Raw genomic sequence first — 19,791 nt, 5'->3', positions numbered from 1 at the left:
AGATGTATCCGATAACTTAATTTGTCGGACTTCCGGTGGCGTGGACGCGCAGGGCGGCCGCAGCGCGAAGAGCTCCCGCCAGTGGCCGCGAGTCGCGGCGATTTCGGGGAAATCCCCGAGTTTCAACGCACCCCCCCGACGACCATCGGCCTTTGGGTCTGTCGAGAGCAGCCAGCGGGGCCGGTTTAAAAATCGGTGAAGAACCCCGCGCGGGTGTTGGGGCAGCGGGGGCTGAGGTCCTGGGCCCAGCGCAGCGTCGGGGCCAGAGCAGCGGGGGCGGAGCTTCGAGGAGGCCGAGGAGGCAGGCCCGAGTCCAGGACACCATGTAAGTGCGGTGTCCCACAACGGATGGCTCCCACCTAGGAGGAAGAAAGAAGGTTGGAACCTGGTTCCAGGGGAGGTATGGATGAGTACAGAGGGGAAAAGAAGAGAGCTGGAAGATTTAAAGAAATTTGGTGAAGTTTTTTTTTCCCTCCCTTGTCTTTAAAAAAAAGAATAATTCAGATTGATGAAGGACAGAAGGGTGGAGGGAGAGAGAGGAGAAGAGAAAGAAAGTGAAAAACAATAAGCCGCTAAAGGATGCGAAAAGCAGCGTCGAAGAAAGGAGGAAACACGGGGTCGCCGCTGAAGGAGAAGACGAATAAAAATGGTGATAGGATGGCGGAAGCCGAACTGCAAAGCGGGGCCGCACTATTTACGGTGGAGAAGATGGCCGAGGTGATGGCGGTGGAGCTGTAAAAACAGTTTGCGAGGCACATGGAGGCCTGGAAAAAGGAGACAGCAGCCGCATTGAAGTTACTGGTGGAGGAGGCAATCGCCCCGATAATTGCCCCGTTGAAGGTGGCGGTGGCAAAGGCATTGGCCGAGGTGAGAGAGCAGGGCGAGAAGTTGAAAGAAGTGGAGGAAGCCATGTCACGACACAGCGACCAGGTCACCTCGATGGGAGATGAGTTGCGGAGGGCTGTGGAGATTAATAGAGGTCTCCGAGCAAAGCTGGAAGACCTGGAAAACCGCTCAATGCGGCATAATTTGAGAATTGTGGGCTTGCCCGAAGGGACAGAGGGCCCAAGGCCAACACAATACTTTGCTAAGAAGTTGGCGGAGCTGATGGGGGAGGGTGAGAGCCCCTCCCAGTACAAGCTAGACAGAGCCCATCGGTCATTAAGGCCGAAGCCCAAAGTGAACAAGCCGCCAAGGGCAGTAATTATCTGCTTCCATAAGTTTTGCATGAAGGAGAAGATGTTAAACTGGGCAAAGCAGAAGCGGGAGATACTATGGGATGGTACTACGGTCCGGATCTACCAGGACTTGACAGTGGAGTTGGCAAAAGGACGAGCGTCGTTTGGACGAGTGAAGGCGACGTTGTACAAGAAGGGGGTACGGTTTGGTATGATGTACCCAGCGAGGTTGAGGGTAACATATAACGCCAAAGACTTTTATTTTGAGACAGCGGATGCGGCTGAGGCGTTCGTGAAGGCAGAAGGCTTGGGACAGACATGAAGAGCGGAGCTGGAAGAGAGACTGTGGACTGTGTTTGAACAGCCGGAAAATGTATAAACGTTATAACTTTCTTTTTACGGATTTATATTGTAGTCTACTTCTTTGTATTGTTATAGAGTTTAAGTTAATGGTGGGTTGATGGGCGCTCTGTGATGCAACGGTTAAATGTTATGTTAGTGAAATGTATGGGTTGGATTGTTTGGTTTGGTTTTATTTTCTCTGGGACTGGGTGGAAGGGGATATGTCTTGGCGGGGGGGGGGGGGGGGGGGGGGGGGGGTGGGGGGGGGGGAGGAGAGCCACCCTCACTAGCTAGCTAAAGTCAGTCAGCTAGTGAACGGAGGTGAGAGGAGAGGAGGGCTGCGGACATTGGAACCGGTCAAGAGTGCTTGCGCATCTTAAAAGTCTGAAAACCGATGTGGCAATACTGCAGGAGACTCAACTGAGGGTGAAGGACCAGGTGAGACTTAAAAAGGGTTGGGTTAGCCAAGTGTTTCACTCTGGATTTGATGGAAGGGCTCAAGGGGTAGCAGTGTTGGTCAGCAAAAGGGTACGCTTCCATATGGAGAAGGTAGCGGCAGATCAGGGGGGTAGATATGTGATTGTGGCCGGGGCGCTGGACGGGAGATTAGTGGTGCCGGTAAGTGTATACGGTCTCAACTGGGACGATGCGGGATTTGCGAGCCATTCCTGACTTGGACACACACAAGCTGATTGTGGAGGGGGACTGGAACCTGGTGCAGGAGCCAAGGTTGGACAGATCACGGCCGCGCTCGCTGGTCCCATCGGGGGGGCAAAGGTGTTAGCTGGGCTAATGGTGGAAATGGGAGGGGTGGATCCTTGGAGGTTCCTGCACCCAGGGGAACGGGAGCACTCGTTTTTCTCAGCAGTCCATAGGGTATACTCGCGGATTGCCTTTTTTGTGGTGGGCAAGGCTTTGCTGGCTGGAGTCAAGGGGTCGGAATACTCTGCAATTGCTGTGTCAGATCACGCGCCACATTGGGTGGATATGGTGCTGGAGAAGGGGGTAGTGCGGAGGCCGGGGTGGAAACTGGATGTGGGGCTTTTGGGGAACCAAGTATTCTGTGAAAAAATTGAAAAGGTAATTAAGGAATATGTAAGATTCAACTCTACGGGTGAGGTGTCAATGGCAGTCGTCTGAGAGACTCTAAAGGCGGTAGTGAGGGGTGAGGTAATTTTGTTTAAGGCCAGGGAGGACAAAGAGTAGAGGTTGGAGCAGCAGAGGCTAACAGATGAGATGTTGGAGGCAGGTAGGAGTTATGCAAAGGATGGGGACCCAGCGATGCCGGGAAAGAGGAAGGAACTACAGGCGAGCTTCAACCGACTATCCACCAGGAAGGCGGTGCGCCAACTGAGGCAAGCGAGGGGTGCAGTTTATGAACATGGAGACAAGACAGGTCAGCTCCGGAGGGAGGCAGCAGCAAGGGAAATTCTTCAGGTAAGGGATAGGACCCGGAAGTTGGTGATGGCTCCGGAGCTGATTAACAAGGTTTTTGAGGAATTCTACGAGAGGTTGTACAGGTCGGAGCCACCCGGGGGAGATCGTGAGATGCTGGAATTTCTGGATGGGTTGGAGTACCCGAGGCTAGGGGAGGGAGACAAGGCTACATTAGAAGGAGCAATACTGGAGCAGGAAATAAAAGACGCGATTGGGAGGATGCAGTTGGTGAAGGTGGCAGGGCCGGATTGGTTTCCGGTGGAATATTATAAAAAATTTAACGATAAGTTGGCACCCCTGATGGTAGGGATGTTTGAAGAGGCGATAGGGAAGGGAGTGCTCCCGCAAACCTTGAGGCAGGCATCGATTTCACTGTTGCTTAAAAAGGATAAGGATCCGGCTGAGTGTGGGTCGTATAGGCCCATTTCACTTCTTAATGTGGACGCAAAGGTATTGGCAAAGGTACTGGCGGGTAGGCTGGAGGGGTGCCTCCCGAAGATGATTGGTGAGGATCAGGCAGGGTTTGTGAAAGGGAGGCAGCTGTTTTCGAACATTAGGAGGGTCTTGAACGTCGTTATGGCACCGGCGGAAGGGAAAGAAACAGAGGTGGTGGTGGCACTGGACGCCGAGAAGGCGTTTGATCGGGTGCAATGGGGGTACCTGATGGCAGTGCTGGAACGGTTTGGGATTGGACCAAGATTTGTGAACTGGGTAAAGTTATTATATAAGGAGTCGAAGGCGAGTGTCCGCACGAACAATATCAGTTCGAGATACTTCTCTCTCCACCATGGGGCAAGGCAGGGATGTCCTATGTTCCCCCCTGCTGTTTGCGCTTGCGATTGAGCCGTTGGCCATCGCATTAAGACGTTCGGGAGCATGTAAAGGAATAGTGAGGGGGGGATAGAGCATAGGGTGTCCTTGTCTGCCGACGACTTGCTGCTGTATGTGACAGAGCCGAGTGCGTCGATAGGAGGAATATTGGAGTTGCTGCAGGTATTTGGGTCTTTCACTGGGTACAAGCTGAACTTGAACAAGAGTGAGCATTTTGTGGTGTCTCAACCTGGAGTGGGGGCAGGGGTGGTGGGGCTGCCATTCCGTAGGGCAGGGACTCACTTTAGGTATTTGTGGGTGTAGGTTGCCCGGGGGTGGGGAAGGCTTCGCAGATACAACATCACTAGTTTGGTGGGGAGAGTGAAAGCCGACCTGGCGAGGTGGGATGGTCTCCCTCTGTCACTGGCGGGTCGGGTGCAGGCGGTTAAAATGAATGTGTTGCCGCGATTTCTGTTTATTTTTCAATGCCTACCGATTTTCCTGCCAAAGTCTTTTTTCAGGGAGATTGAGGGGAGGATTACCTTGTTTATATGGGGAGGGAAGGTGGCCAGAGTGAGGAAGGTGCTGCTACAGAGGGGAAGGCAGGCAGGGAGTTTGGGTCTCCCGAACCTGATGTATTACTACTGGGCGGCGAATGTGGAGAAGGTGCGGAGCTGGGTCAGAGGGGTTGATTCTCAGTGGGTCAGAATGGAGGAGAGTTCGTGCAGGGGGTCGGGGCTGAAGGCACTAGCAACGGCCCCGCTCCCGATAGCTCCGGGGAAATACTCAGGGAGTCCGGTAGTAATAGCTTCATTGAAAATCTGGAGGCAGTTTCGCCAACACTTCAGGTTGGGGCAGGATCGAGGGAAATACCGATCCGGGAGAACCACAGATTTGAGCCAGGGAGGTGGGACGGAAGCTTTCGGAAATGGGAAGAAAAGGGGATTAAGACTCTAAAAGATTTGTTTCCTCGGAGTCGATTTGCAGGATTGGGGGAGCTGGAAGTGAAGTATGGGCTGAGCAGGGAGAAGTGTTTCGGTATATGCAGGTTCGGGACTTTGCCAGGAAGGAGATACAGAGCTTCCCGGAGGAACCGGCTTCCCCGTTGTTGGAGGAGGTGCTGGCGGCAAGTGGACTCGAGATGGGGACAGTGTCAGCGGTATACGGAGCTATGTTGGAAAACGATAAGGCACCACTGGAGGGGATCAAAGCGAAGTGGGAGGATTATAGAGGAGGGGGTCTGGTGTGAGGTGCTCCGGAGAGTGAATGCCTCCACCTCGTGTGCGAGGTTGGGGCTGATACAGCTGAAGGTGGTGTACAGCGCACACCTCACGAGGGCAAGGATGAGCCGATTCTTTGAAGGGGTAGAAGATGTGTGTGAACATTGGGGGGGGCCGCTAATCACGTTCATATGTTTTGGTCCTGTCCAAAGCTTGGGGAGTACTGGAAGGAGGTGTTTAGGGTAATTTCCAAGGTGGTGCATGTGAAGCTGGACCCGGGTCCCCGGGAGGCCATATTCGAGGCGTCGGATCAGCCAGGGTTGGAAACGGGTGCGGAGGCAGATATCATAGCCTTCGCCTCGTTGATCGCCCGAAGGCGGATCCTGCTGGGATGGAGAGCGGCCTCTCCACCCTGTGCCCTGGCGTGGCGAGGACACCTGTCGGAATACTTGACCCTTGAGAAGGTTAAGTTCGAACTGAAGGGAAGCTCAGAGGGGTTCTACAAGTCATGGGCACTATTTATCATGCACTTTCAAGAACTGGATAACATCAAACATTAGTTGCGGGGGGGGGGGGGGGGGGGGGCTGTGTATGTTGAAGATGGCTATGGGCAATCCCTGATTCCTTTTTTTTCTTTGTCATTTGTTTATGGTAACATGCGGGCTGATGTCTGGGCATGGTGGGAGGATGGGATCGTTGTTACTGTTATAGAACATAGAACATAGAACAGTACAGCACAGAACAGGCCCTTCGGCCCTCGATGTTGTCCGAGCCATGATCACCCTACTCAAACCCACATATCCACCCTATACCCGTAACCCAACAACCCCCCACCCCTTAACCTTACTTTTTAGGACACAACGGGCAATTTAGCATGGCCAATCCACCTAACCCGCACATCTTTGGACTGTGGGAGGAAACCGGAGCACCCGGAGGAAACCCACGCACACACGGGGAGGATGTGCAGACTCCACACAGACAGTGACCCAGCCGGGAACCGAACCTGGGACCCTGGAGCTGTGAAGCATTTATGCTAACCACCATGCTACCGTGCTGGTTTGAGATATTTGTTGTTGGTTATTGATTGTTGTTGGGTGTAAATTCAGGAGAAAAATTGTGAAAAAAAGAGAATAAAAATATTTATTAAAAAAAAAACTTAATTTGTCAACTGCCTAGTTTACTTTGCCACTCCCCAGTGAGGTAAATCCTCTATGAATAAAAGGATATATATCCATCATATCCACAATGAATTTACACAGAGCAGATGGATAATCCTCCAAATATGACAAATTGAGTAATGTTGGATTCAATAGTCGAGTCATTAGTCAGTGAAAAAGAAAAGCCTAAGTTGAAGAAAAGAAAACATGGAAATGGGTGGATCAAAGTTAAAATACACCGGAAGAGGTCAAAGAAAATAAGGTGACGCAATGCATTACTGCAATTACTGCAACAAACATATCAGATTCCTACCGTAATGAAGGACAAATTTAGAACATAAGGAGGCTGGCAGAATACCAGAAAAATCAATTGGAAAAGGCATGGAGATAGTAAGTGAGGCACACTGAGAGGACAGTTGTCAGGCATTTATGCTAATAAAACTGGACACTGTGTCAAAGATCGACTGGCTTCCCTAGAGCTACAATAATGCACACAGAGAAAAGAACAGAACCACTAAACAAAACACAGGAATAATATTAGCACAATCTGTGTGATATCAGTAAAACTTATACAAAAGATCAGGGGATTTTCAATATGATTGTCCAAAACCAATAACCTTTTGTGTCTTCTGACTTACTTTTATTAATTTAGAGTACCCAATTTTTTTTTCAATTAAGGGGCCAATCCTGCACTGCACATCTTTGGGTTGTCGGTGTGAGAGCCACGTAGACACGGGAAAAATGTGGAAGCTCCACACGGACAGTGACCCAGGGCCGAGATCAAACCGCGTCCTCGGCGCCGTGAGGCAGCAGTGCTAACCACTGCACCATCGTGCTGCCCCGTCTTCCAACTTTCTAATGTTAGTTTAAGATTTAATTCTCCCACACCAAATATCAGCCAGAAAATTGGCTGCACCCAGATTAATTCAATTTTTCTGTTTCGGGAAAGCTCTTCAAGTTGCGCACACTGAACTGATTTTGTTAGGTGCACAGTAGGCAAGTTTTATAAATATTTTCTTCAAGTATATTTATGAATACACTGATTTGTGTATACCAGAGAAACAGGTAAATAGTTGTATATATTTTTAGAAAGTCATTTTCAGTGATTTTAAAGTTATTCTCAACTGGAAGACTGGACACTCATTAGAAATGTTTACTTTTGGTTATAAACCCATTTTCAACTGTCTTAATGAAACTCTACTCTTAAATACATCAAAGCATGCTTTTTAATAGAAGAAAAATGACATCCTATTATGCTTCCTGGTTAAGCTGGTTCAAATGAAGGTTTTACATTTACAACATAACTTTTCGCAAATTTGAAGTGCAAATAGACCAATTTCAAATGTCTTTTGGCCAAAATTTCCAAGCAGAAATGAGAAATTCTGACAGGGCATTTACAGAATGCTCCAGAAACTCTGAAATTCCTCCCGAAAATGCTTTCTCTTCCTTTAAAATCAAACACTTTAACCAAGCTTTTGGTCATCTTCACGAATATATGGTGCATTATTAAATTAGTTCAATAACATTTTGTGAAGCATTTTGGGACAGTTTAATACATTAAAGATGCTGCATCAATGCAAGTTTTTTTTGAAGAGAGATTTCACAAGAACAATGCACGAACTTAAAGATCAGTAAAGAACATAAAGGAACCCACTGCAAAGTAACTTTAAAACATTATGTTTGGGAGACATTAAAATGGAAGTGGACAGAGAGAATACTGGACCCTAAGGGCGGTATTCTCCGCTAAGGCCAAAAATCGCGGAGGCCGTCATGAACTCGGCCGTGGTTCATGACGGCCTCGGGGCCCGCTCCCCGCACCTAATTCACCCCCATCCGGGGGGGCTAGGAGCGGGCTCCCGTCGTTCCCAGCCGCGACCTCGGCCGCCAGAAATGACGCGCAAACGGCGCTTTTATGATGTCATCCGCGCATGCGCGGGTTGCCGGTTCCAACCCGCGCATGCGCGGATAACATCACCGCGCAGACGGCACGAACCCGCGCATGCGCGGTGCCGTCTTTCTCCACCGCCGCCCGGCAAGACGTGGCTGCTTGATCTTGCCGGGCGGCAGAGGGGAAAGAGTGCGTCCGTTTTGGACGCTGGCCCGACGATCGGTGGGCACCGATGGCGGGCCTGTCCCCTCCGGAGCACAGTCACGGTGCCCCCGTCCAAATCGGGCCCCTAAATGCTCCAAACGGGCATCTGCCGCCCGTTTCACAAATGCAGCGACCAGGGCCGGCCGCTCGGCCAATCGGGCTCGGAGAATCGCCGTTCGCCGTGAAAAAACGGCGAGCGGTGATTTTCCCGAGCCCGGGGGTGGGGGAAATCGCTGGGGTCGCCAGGTGGACGTCAAAAATGTCGGGAGGCCCTCCCGCGATTCTCCCAGGCCACGTGGGGAGCGGAGAATTCCGCCCTATATATTTCCAGTACATGATTGGAGGATCACTATAAACAAGAAGGAAATTACTATATGCCCGAGAAATACTGGATCAAAACTTCTTTAGGAGCTGAGTACCAAGGATACACAAGAAGGAGAAAAGGGTCATACCAAGTCAATTATTGAGGAAGGCCATCAGAGCACCGAGGAATCAAAATATGACTTACTACAGTAAATAGAGCCAAAATGACACGGCAAGATAAAGAGTAGGAAAGCTAGAATTAATAGAAAAGAATGGAGCATAGATCCATGTGTTAGAGACACATAGAAAGTAAATAGAAAAATATGGTTAGAGGTTTGAAAAAAAAAAAATAATAACTTGCTAAAGGCTGCAAATTCAAAATATGTGAAAAATATGAGTGTGGTATCATTTAGGGATTTCACAACTACAAGTTTCCAACATGTTCCAGGAAGCCTATTCAATAGAAGTAACTCCTCGTTCATGACAATAATACTTCCAGATTGGTTTGAAAACCACCCTTATTCAAACATAGGCCATGTCCTCTGGTTCTCACGACCATACATGGTGAAATACAATTGTCACAGTCCACATTCTCTAGTATCTTTAGAATCCTATTATCTCTCAACTTCTCTTCCTGCAGTGAGAAAGCAGCCAATTTATTTAATCTCTCCTCATGATCACACCATCCAGTTAGTCATTTGGGCTGCCTCACCTATACCCTTTCAATAACTGTATTACCTTTGTACTGCAGCAATCAAAAGTGTATTTCACATGCAGGTGGTGTTAATGATTTATTAAGTGGCACAATTACCTTGCTATTTCAGCACAACATTGTTCTTATAGTACATCACTTTTGATTTACTTTATCCACTGCCACCAAGCATTATTGTGATGAATTGAAGTTATCAATAGAGATTATTGTTTCTATTTTTTCTATGGTTATATAACTTAACATTGTGTTAATTTAAGTTATTGTTAATATGTTGTGTTGTTCATTGAGGAGGGGCGATTGTTTATGATTGCAATTATTATTGTTGGTATTTTATTATGGTTTGATGTTGTTGTATAAATACAAACTTTTTCTATAAAAATTATTTTTTTTTAAAAAAACTATTTCCACAGATTATTAAACTGACGACTGGAAAGTAAACATTCAGACCACCAAAAACAGAAGTTAGAAGGTTTTGAAAAGTTAAGCAGTAGACAAGAGGTTTGCAAAAAACAAATCTACCATCTGCTAAGCACGTTCAAAATAATGACTGTTTTTGGCAAGAGAAATCAGGAAAAATGGTTTTCTCCAGTCAGTAACTCGATAACTAGAGGACATAAATTTTAGGATAAGCAAAAGAACAAAGAGGAATTTAGATTCTATTTAAGACTGAAGATTATTAGATTATGTAACACCTCATCAAAAAATGGTGGAAGCATTCGAATGAATAAATAGTTGAAATGGAAAAATTCTTTTTTTAAAAAGGCATAGAGAAAGAGCTATGGATTGTGGGTCTGCCCGAAGGGGTGGAAGGCCCGAGGCCGAAGGAGTATTTTGCCACAATGTTGGCGAAGCTATTGGGGGAGGGGTGCGATCCCTCCCAATATGAACTGGATCGGGCTCATCGGTCGTGGAGGTCTATACCAAAGGCGAGTGAGCAGCCAAGAGTAGCAACTCTGTGTTTCCGTAGGTATAGTGTGAAGGAGAAAGTCCTGTGCTGCACAAAGCAGAAGCGGGTGGTGCAGTGGACTGTAGCTGGTATACGCATATACCAGCACTTTACGGTGGAGCTGACGAGCTTCATTCAGCCGGGTGAAGAAGGCACTGTACATCAGCAAGGTGCAGTGCGGCATAGCATATCCAGCTAAGTTGAGGGTGACCTACAAATCCAAGGACTTTTATTTTTGGGACGGCCGAAGCAGCGGAGGAGTTTTCGAAGGCAGAAGGACTGTGGCAGAATTGAGAAATGGTTGTGTACCGATGTAGCCTCATATAACTTTATTTTTTCACTGCGTGTTGGGGTATGTACTAAATGAGTCAACGCTGTATATATTTGGACAAGGGAAGAGATGGGACTTTCATTTGCAATGATGGTTCTTTGGGGCTTGGGTGTGTGCTAAAGGGGATTTCTTGGTTTGCCTGGGTCCGGACATGGGGGAAGGACACGGCTGGCCGGTTTAAGCCACCCAGTGAACGGGAGTGAAGTGTGGGGAGGGGCTGCGGCCATCAGAGCCTGATAGAACAGGTTTCGGTGAGTCTAGCCGGAGTGAAAGGTTGGGGGAAGGAACCGAGGTTGGGGGGAGGAGTTTACAAGAGGAAGTGGAGGGGAGGAGTCTAGGAGGGGTGGTGTCTACAATTCATGGGTGTCATTCACAGTACTCTTTCGGAGATTGGATGGCATTGAATATTAGGGGGGTTGGGGGTGGTGGACCGTATATGTCAATGGTGACCATAGGCGATCCCGGATTCCTTTTTCTTTTCTCCTTTTTTTCCACCTTGGGAGGGTTTGTGTTAGTTGATGCTTATATTGTCAGGTGGGCCGTTGTTTGGGGTGGTGGGAGGATGTGATCGTTGTTGTTGATAGGGGATTGACATTGTATTCGATACCGTTTACTGTTTGTTGGTGGGGGTGTAACTTCTGAAGAAAATGTGAAAATGGAGAATAAAAATATTTTTTTTAAAAGAAAAGGCTATGGACTGTGACTAGTTGGCAGCTCTTTTTCAAAGTTACTATGTGTGCAAGGGCCCCTGCCTGTTGATTTCCTTTTCCCCCTTTATTTTTGCTGTTATCAATTTGATCCATGGATACTTAATGGACATCTACCTTTAAGTCGAGCAGGGGAAGAAAGGAATTCAAAAGTTACAAAAGATAAAGCTTGAGTTTTCGGTGAGCAGGACACAAACTTTTCAGCCCCCGACAGATCAGTGGGACTCAGCTCGATTGATTGGTTGGTGGCCAATGAATTGGCCAAAAGGCTGGTAACAGGCAGTGATTGGGTCCTGCCTGAGTGGAATGATTTTCAGAGAGCCAGGGGAAGCAGTCAGGTGTGGCCTCCAGCAAAATGAGCCCTCTTTCACTCTTGTTTTATCCAGAAAAGCTGAATGGCTGCTATATTTCTGAAACTGCAGAGACCTGATTGAATACAGTGAAAACCTCAAACTGAAAACCTAAATTGAAGGAAGGTGTTGTAAGACAACCACCTGAAACAAAAACTCTATCTTTTTACTTCAATTATTATGTTTACATCCCTCTTTTCTCCTCTGCTTTGTTTTCTGTCTTGTGTCTGTGTTTAGAGGGTGGGGGTGAATTTGTGGGGTGGTTAGAAATTGGATAATAATTAACCCGTTGTATTTTCTGCATATTTAATTACAGTTGCTGTTATTAATAAAATTAATTATGTTTAAATTTACAAACCTGGTGACTGTAGTTGTTGGGCAATGAATGGCCAAAGACCTACGTTGTTTTTCTCAGAATTATTTATTTATTTCAATTGTGCGGCGACTCCAGGTCAAGTGGGGCTAGAATTGACCACGCACTAGCCCAGGGGGTCTTAATACCAAGTATCAAGCATGAAAGTCTAACAATTATCCTTTTCTCTGGAGGGAAATCTTGCACCGGTCTGCAAGTGAGTACTGCACTGACTGGCACCCACTTAGTCTCCCACCACCCCCATCAATTCTTGACACATGGTTAGCAAAGAAATTATAACAATTAGTACCTCAGTTTGAGAAAAACTTACAAAAACTCAGCGCTTTCATGTGGCAACAACAGATAGGCAAGAATCCTACACATTGCCTTTTCAAATTAAGCTATTATTGCATACTTTATATACCTGAATAGGTCTGTAGAATTGCACTACCACACCATAGGTTCTTGTTCCCAAAACATCTGTGAATACCAGAAAATGATAGTGATCCTCCTTTGGTTCAGTTTCTATTTGCAGTTCACCTGTAAACAAGGAAACAATATTGCACATAGCAGTGCATTATTTTGTGGGGTTTTCTTTTATGCTGTACACGAACAATAAAAGATATTTGACAATTCTGCAAATAATGGGTTTATATTCCCCAAAATAGCCCAGACTGATACAAGAATATTTAAATGCTTCATTTTTAATTCAATTCATTAAAACAGAATGATAAAATATTATTGCGCGAAATTGGATGCTCGCCTTTATGGGCTCCTCCACCAGCTTGAGAATCCGCTGCAGCATTCCACGCTTGGCCCCAACGAGGGGAAGGGAGGGTGTTCAGTATTATGGGCAGATGAAGGTCTTCACCCATTGGAAGCCCTTGCCTCTGGCAGGTCCCCATTTGACATGGGCTGCCCAAGTAGAAGGGACACCCTCCATCTACCAGGGCGGAAGACTCTGGTAGGTTTCTCCACATAAAATACATTAACGATCCTTTCCACTTCAGACTTATTTGGTGGGGGCGTAGGAAAGGGTGGGGAAATCACAAGTTCTCCAGCTCACACCTTCCTGTCCAATTAACAGGCCCCTGCCTCCAGAGAGATGTTAAAATTCTGCCCATTATTCAACTTCAGTTTTCAAATCAATGGGCATAACTGGGAGCACATGATATATTCACGCAAATCAAATTATGACCCATGTTTTCCAAAACGTCATCGAAAAATAACAGATTTAATGCATATTAGTAAAAGTCACAGAAACAATGGCAAGTTAGTTACTTTGAAAATGCTTCAGAATTGAATGCAAATAAAACAAAACAGGTTTCCATTAGACATTGGAACAGAATTAGGCCACTCAGCCCATCGAGACTGTTCCGCCATTCAATCATGGCTGATACTTTTCTCATCCCCATTCTACTGCCTTCTCCCCATAACCCCTGATCCCCTTATTAATGAAGAATCTATCTATCTCTGTCTTAAAGACATTGATTTACAGCCTTCTGCGGCAAAGAGTTCCACAGATTCACCACCCTCTGGCTGAAGAAATTCCTCCTCATCTTGGTCTTAAAGGATCGTACCTGCAGTCTGAGGTTGTGCCCTCTGGTACTAATTTTTCCTACTAGTGAAAACAGTAGGAATCACGTATCACGTAAGTTTCAATACGATCTCCCTTCACCATTCTAAGCTCCAACGAGTACAGGTTTAGCACACTGAGCTAAATCGCTGGCTTTTAAAGCAGACAAAGGCAGGCCAGCAGCACTTCCTGTACCAGCCTCCCCGAACAGGCGCCGGAATGTAGCGACTAGGGGCTTTTCACAGTAACTTCATTGAAGCCTACGCGTGACAATAAGCGATTTTCATTTCATTTTCATTTCACTCCTAAAAGCTCTTCATTCCAGGGATCATTCTTGGGTTGCAAGAAGACAAAGACAGCATGGTCAAATGGGCAGAAAAACGGCAGGTGGAATTTAACCCTGAAAAGTGTGAAGTGATACATTTTGGAAGGAGTAATTTGACAAGGAAGTATTCAATGAATGGCCTGACACTGGGAAGTTCTGAGGAACAAAGGGACCTTGGAGTGTTTGGCCATAGATCTCTAAAGGCAGAAAGGCAGGTTAATAGGGTGGTGAAAAAGGCATATGGGACATTTGCCTTTGTCAATCGAGTCATAGATTAGAAAGCAGGGAGGTCATGTTGGAGTTGTAGCGGACTTTGGTGAGGCCACAGCTGGAGTACTGTGAGCAATTCTGGTCTCCACATTATCGGAAGGGTGTGATTGCACTGGAGGGGGTGCAGAGGCGATTCACCAGGATGATGCCTGGGATGGAACATTTGACATTATGAAGAGAGGTTAGATAGGTTTGGGTTCTTTTTGCTGGAGCAGAGAAGACTGAGGAGCGACCTGATCAAGGTGTACAAGATTGTGAGGGGTACTGGCAGGGTGGATAGGAAACAGCTGTTCCCCTTAGTTGAAGGGTCAGTTATGAGGGGACACAAATTCAAGGTGAGAGGCAGGAGGTTTAGGGGATTTGATGAAAAACCCATGACCACTACCATCTAAAAGGACAAAAGCAGCAGATACCTGGGAACCCCTTCACTGGGAGGTTCCCCTCCAAATCACTCACCACCCTGATTTGGAAATATATCGCCACTCCTTCACTGTCGCTGGGGCAACATCCTAGAACTCCCTCCCTAACAGCACAGTGGGTGTACCTACATCTCAAGGACTGCAGCAGTTCAAGGCAACTTATGACTCCGGGTCAAGTGGGGCTGGAATTGACCACGCACTAGCCCAGGATGTCAAAACACTGGCAAAAAGACACCTAGGCCCGCAGGGCAACAAAGACCCATCGTATCCTGCCGTCTCCAACCCTTCTCGACAAACACAGAGGACAAGACAACGTAACACCAATGGTCTGGATCTCCAACAGACACCAGGCCTCGAAGACCGGATACAACGTGCTCCATTGAACTCTGGACGCCCTCCCTTCAAATGAAGATTGTGAAAGCAGAGCAGCCAGTTCAAATTTGGCCGGGAATTCACCCCTGCTCCCCCCGGGCACGAACACTCCTTCTCCAGCCCCATCTTCCCAAATCAATCAGGATGATCGACATACTATGCAGCAGGATTTCTAAGAACTGAAGGCCAGGCCCCACTGAGGAAGCTGCCCTATCGCTGACAGGATTCTCTTCTCCACTTCATCCATTCACTTTAGGATATCTCGCAGTTCGTCAATATGAGCACCAATAACCTGTGCTCATTGTCCACAACATCACAATGACAGCCATCAGCTCGACACCAACGGCATCGCCACGTAGGTACACTCACTAGCAAAGCTGTCACCGTGAACTAAGCCCTACCCCGGCAGCCTCCAACTGCCACAATAAAACATGGATTTTCTTGATTTAACTCAGCTCCCCACAGTCAAAATTTCACCAGTTTCTCCCAGGAACGTAAAACAGGTCATACACATCAGGATCAATCAGTTATAGGTTTTGCATCAGGGTAAAAATTACTAAAAGATGAGCAGCGTCGAAGCTTGCAAAAACGCAGCCTCTCTTGCAAAAACGCAGCTTACATCACCTGCCAGTCCCCCACCTTATTTTTAATGATTATCAACACAAATATAAATCCCGTAAAAGTACATTTATTTTCCTAACATTACTTACGTCAAATTTCTTAGAGCAGATTTTGTCAAGAATTACTTTCTCAACAAATACCCTTCGGGCCTGGCTCAATAATCTCTGTACCTTAAAGAGTTTGTTTTCCTAAGACACCGTACCAGTAGAGATATGCAACAAGTATAGCATTCTCAACTTCAGTTGTACAGAAGAGTTTTGAGATTGTAGGATCTCGTCAACAGGATTTTAATTTTTTGAGATTGTGGCAGCACACCTTCGCCCGCACTTTCCCATCGGCATGGGGTGGGTGGCTTAAATGGGAAATGCCATTGACAAGCAGCGGGAGTATAGAATCTCGCCGCCAGCCAGTAGCATGCCACCGAGAAACACACAGCTGGGGAACCGGATATTCACGACTAGTATATTAGTGTACAGGCAATCAGAAACGGTTTTCCCAGAGGAACAATTTCACAAATGGGGTTTCTGAACGACGGTGCACTACGCTATTTTCACTGAATAGTGAAACGGTTTTGAGATTTTGCCTCAGTACAATTGCCTTACAGTAGTGTATTTCTCATTAAATCAAAGATAGAATCACAGGCCCGGATTCTCCGATCCCACGGCCAAGTTCTGACGCCTGCGTCAAAAGCGGCACGAGCCGCTCCGGTGTCAACGGGCCTCCAGGCCCAGGTATTCACCTCTTCCTAGGGGGCTAGTACGGCGCCCGAGTGGTGTCCGCTGCTCCGGCGCTCGAAAGCAAGTCCGTGCATGCGCACTGTGGCTGGCGCAAGTCCGCGCATGCACGTGGGTTCCCGTCTTCGCACCGGCCCCCGGGCAATATGGCGGAGCCCCATGGGGCCTGGCACGGAGGAACATAGGCCCCCCACGGAATTAGCCCGCACGCCAATCGGTAGGCCCCGATCGCGGGCCAGTCCACCGTGGAGGACCCCCTGGAGTCAGACCTGCTTTCAACGGGCCCAGACCGGCGCGGCAGCAACCCTGTGGGCACCAGAGAATCGGCACCGGAGAATCGACGGCCTAGCATCGGAGCACATTCTCATACAACCCCGGCGATTCTCCGATCGGCGCGGTATCAGAGAATCCCGGCCATAGAATCTGCAGCACGGAGACAGGCACTTCGGCCTAAACGGGTCCATGCCAACCAAAAAAGCCCATCTAAGCTAACCCCATTTGCCTGCATTTCGCCCATATCCTTCTAAACATTCCCTATCCATGTATCTGTCCAAATGCCTTTTAAATGTTGTCAATGTCCCTGCCTCAACCACTTCCTCTGGTAGCTAATTCCACATATGTACCATCCTCTGTGTAAAAAAGTTGATCCTCAGGTTCCCATTAATTCTTTCCCCTTTTAACTTAAACCTATGCCCTCTAGTTCTAGATTCTCCAACCCTGGCAAAAAGACTGAGTGCATTCACCCTATCCATGCCTCTCATGATCTTATTCACCTCTATAAGATCACCCCCTCAGTCTCCTATGCTCCAAAGAAAAAAGTGTTAGCGTGTCCAATCTCTTCCGATAACTGTTCCTTGAGTCCTGGCAACATCCTTGTAAATCCCTTCTGCACTTTCTCCAATTTAATAACATATTTCCTATAGCAAAGTGACCAAAACCGAACACAATACTCCAGGTACGGCCTCACCAACATCCTTTACAACTGCAACATAACTTCCCAACTTCTATACTCAATGCCCTGACTTATGAGGGCCAGCATACCAAAAGCCTTCTTCACTGCCCTATCTACCTGTGACTCCACATTGAGAGAATCGTGCACCTGAACTCCAAGGTCCGACCATTCAACGTGAAAGTCGTACCTTTATGACTTTGCAACACCTAACACTTATCTGTATTGAACTCCATTTGCTATTTCTCGTTAATATAGATAACAAACAGCAATAGGCACAGCACTGACCTCTGAGGCACACCATTAGTCACAAGCCTCTAGTCCCGACAAGCATCCTTCCACCATTACGTTCTACTTCCGACCATCAAGCCATATGTATATCCAATTTGCTAGCTCTCCCTGAATTCCATGTGATCTAACCTTCCAGAGCAGCCTACCATGTGTAAATTTATCAACGGTCTTACTAATACAGGTTATGATTTTAAAAACTTATAGTTAAATTCATGCTGGTTTGGCGCTGATCTTTTAATTCAATTGTGCTTAGAGGAGGCTACGGTGTGAAGAATAAATAAAAGGCATAGACATGTGGGTGTTGCTTAACAACTGGGAACTTGTAGAGAAGTTTTAGTTTACCTAATCTGTGTTAGGCAGTTGCAGATAGGTAGTGAGAGAGAAGGTAGCTCTCACAGCTCTGCTAGAAGCATTTGGTTTATTAGGCTAGAGAGGGAACATCTTTCTCAACCTTGCTAAAAGAAAATGAAATAATAGTTAACAAAACAGATGCCGTAAATCTAAAATCCAACTAGTTAGGTAAACTAGAAGAATTAAGAGAAGTGTCCAAGAAGTCTGGAGTTAAGTGAACACAGATCAAGGTATTGTTCAGAAGAATTGAAGGAAGAGTAAACAAAGTGTTGAGTTAAAGAGACATTTTCAGTAACCGGATTTAAAATGGAACAGCAACCTTCAATGGTAAAACAAACATTTGATGTCATTTTAATAGTCTGGGAATCGAGAGTGAAAGCAATTACGAGCAGATTGTGCAACAGTCAAGGCAAAGAAATCCTAAAGGGGTTAGTGTAAAATCATGGATGGATTCACTGTTAAAAGTAGAGCAGAAGCCCAAGTGTCATTTGGAAAACCTGGTCTAGATTTTGGAATACAAACCGCCAAGGGGAAGCATAATTGGAAAGCGTGACAGAATATTTCAAGTGTGTTTTTGGGATGGAGTTTGCGAACTCTCGGGTGGCAATCATCGGGGGATTCTGAGGAGACATCTAGAAAGATTTAGTTGGGTTCAGAGCAGAGTTTATTTGCCCATAGTCATCTTGTGTGTTTAAAAGAGACTTTGTGTTAATCGGACCGTTGTAGATTAAGGTATGTACTTTGCAATTCATGTTAATCCCAAAATCTGTGTGTAATTGTAAGATTAGGGGGGGGGAGAAGGAAAGAGTAAGAGAGTGTTGAATCATAATCCAATTTTTCATGTTTAATAAATGTTTTTTCCCTATTGTTAAAACTAATTAGTGGTTCTGTGACTCTTCCTCCACATTATTAAAAAAAATGGTTATGGTCTTTTGAACCCCAGTTCCATTCTGGAATCTTCTGTCCAGTTATATCAACTGGGATCGCAATATTTGCCCTTCCTGCGGTTGCGAATAGTGGAACGTAACAATTGACAAAGACCAACAGTTCGCTGGCATGATATCATAAAGTCGAAAACGGCAGTGTAAAGTTGCAACAAAGAGTGTCAATTTATAAACGCTGTAAGTACCTTTCATTGCAACTTGAACGTCGTAAAGTCGAGGACGTGGTGTATACTCCTTAGCCACCAAATCTGAACACTGTTCCCTCTAAAATTCAATTGATCTACTTTTGCATCTAGACACTTGTAGTTACTAAATCAGTGCCCACATTGTGAATCTTCACAAAAACAATATAACTAGCTTTTTCTTGGTCTAGGATTAGCTACTTTGTCTAGTTTTCATTCAGTTCAAGAGAATTGTTATGTCACCACTTTAAGGGCTGCTCGACTGAATTCCCAGTTTATTTTGCTATTCCTAATGAGATCCACAAGTACCGTATCATCAGCATACTTCGGGATCTTTATGTCATTGTACTCCAATCGACACTCATTCAAATAGAGAATGTAAAGTAAAAGGTGACAGTACACAGCCAAGGAAATCCAGTATTCGTGCTGTGCCTTTTTTGCAGTCACAACAGGTTTCAGTGCATCACTTGAGCACATTGTCCTGGACCTTGAAACATGGCAGCCTGAAACATCTGGTCACAGACAGTCCCTTGCACTGGCAGACCAACATGTTTCAGGCAGACCAAAGAGCGTCTTCCACAACAAAGTTGTTGCCCTTCCAGCAACAATAGATATTTCTCTCTGCGGAGTTCCGAGGAATACCACAAAATCCTGGACGCGATTCTCCCAGCCCCGGGCCGGAGAATCACCGCAACCGCGCCATGCCGCCCCGACGCCGGCGTGCGATTCTCCGAGATGCGGAGAATCGGCGCCATTTGCGCCGGCGTGTTTGCCGTGGCGCGGGCCGCTGCTGGGCCGCCTGAATGGGCCGAGCGGCCGC

At 46.7% G+C, this 19,791-nt stretch overlaps 1 protein-coding gene across 1 annotated transcript in view; it reads right to left on the bottom strand.

The window, feature by feature from the left end:
* The window catches only part of LOC119972288 (DENN domain-containing protein 3-like), a 160,360-nt gene that overhangs the window by 122,696 nt on the left and 17,873 nt on the right, over positions 1-19,791 (bottom strand). Inside the window, 1 exon segment of the mRNA XM_038808751.1 lies at positions 12,362-12,480. Within this exon segment, the coding sequence (XP_038664679.1) occupies positions 12,362-12,480 (119 nt within the window).

Source organism: Scyliorhinus canicula, chromosome 10, assembly GCF_902713615.1.
Source record: "Scyliorhinus canicula chromosome 10, sScyCan1.1, whole genome shotgun sequence".
Taxonomy (NCBI): Eukaryota; Metazoa; Chordata; class Chondrichthyes; order Carcharhiniformes; family Scyliorhinidae; genus Scyliorhinus; species Scyliorhinus canicula.
This window is presented reverse-complemented; position numbering and strand designations above follow the sequence as displayed.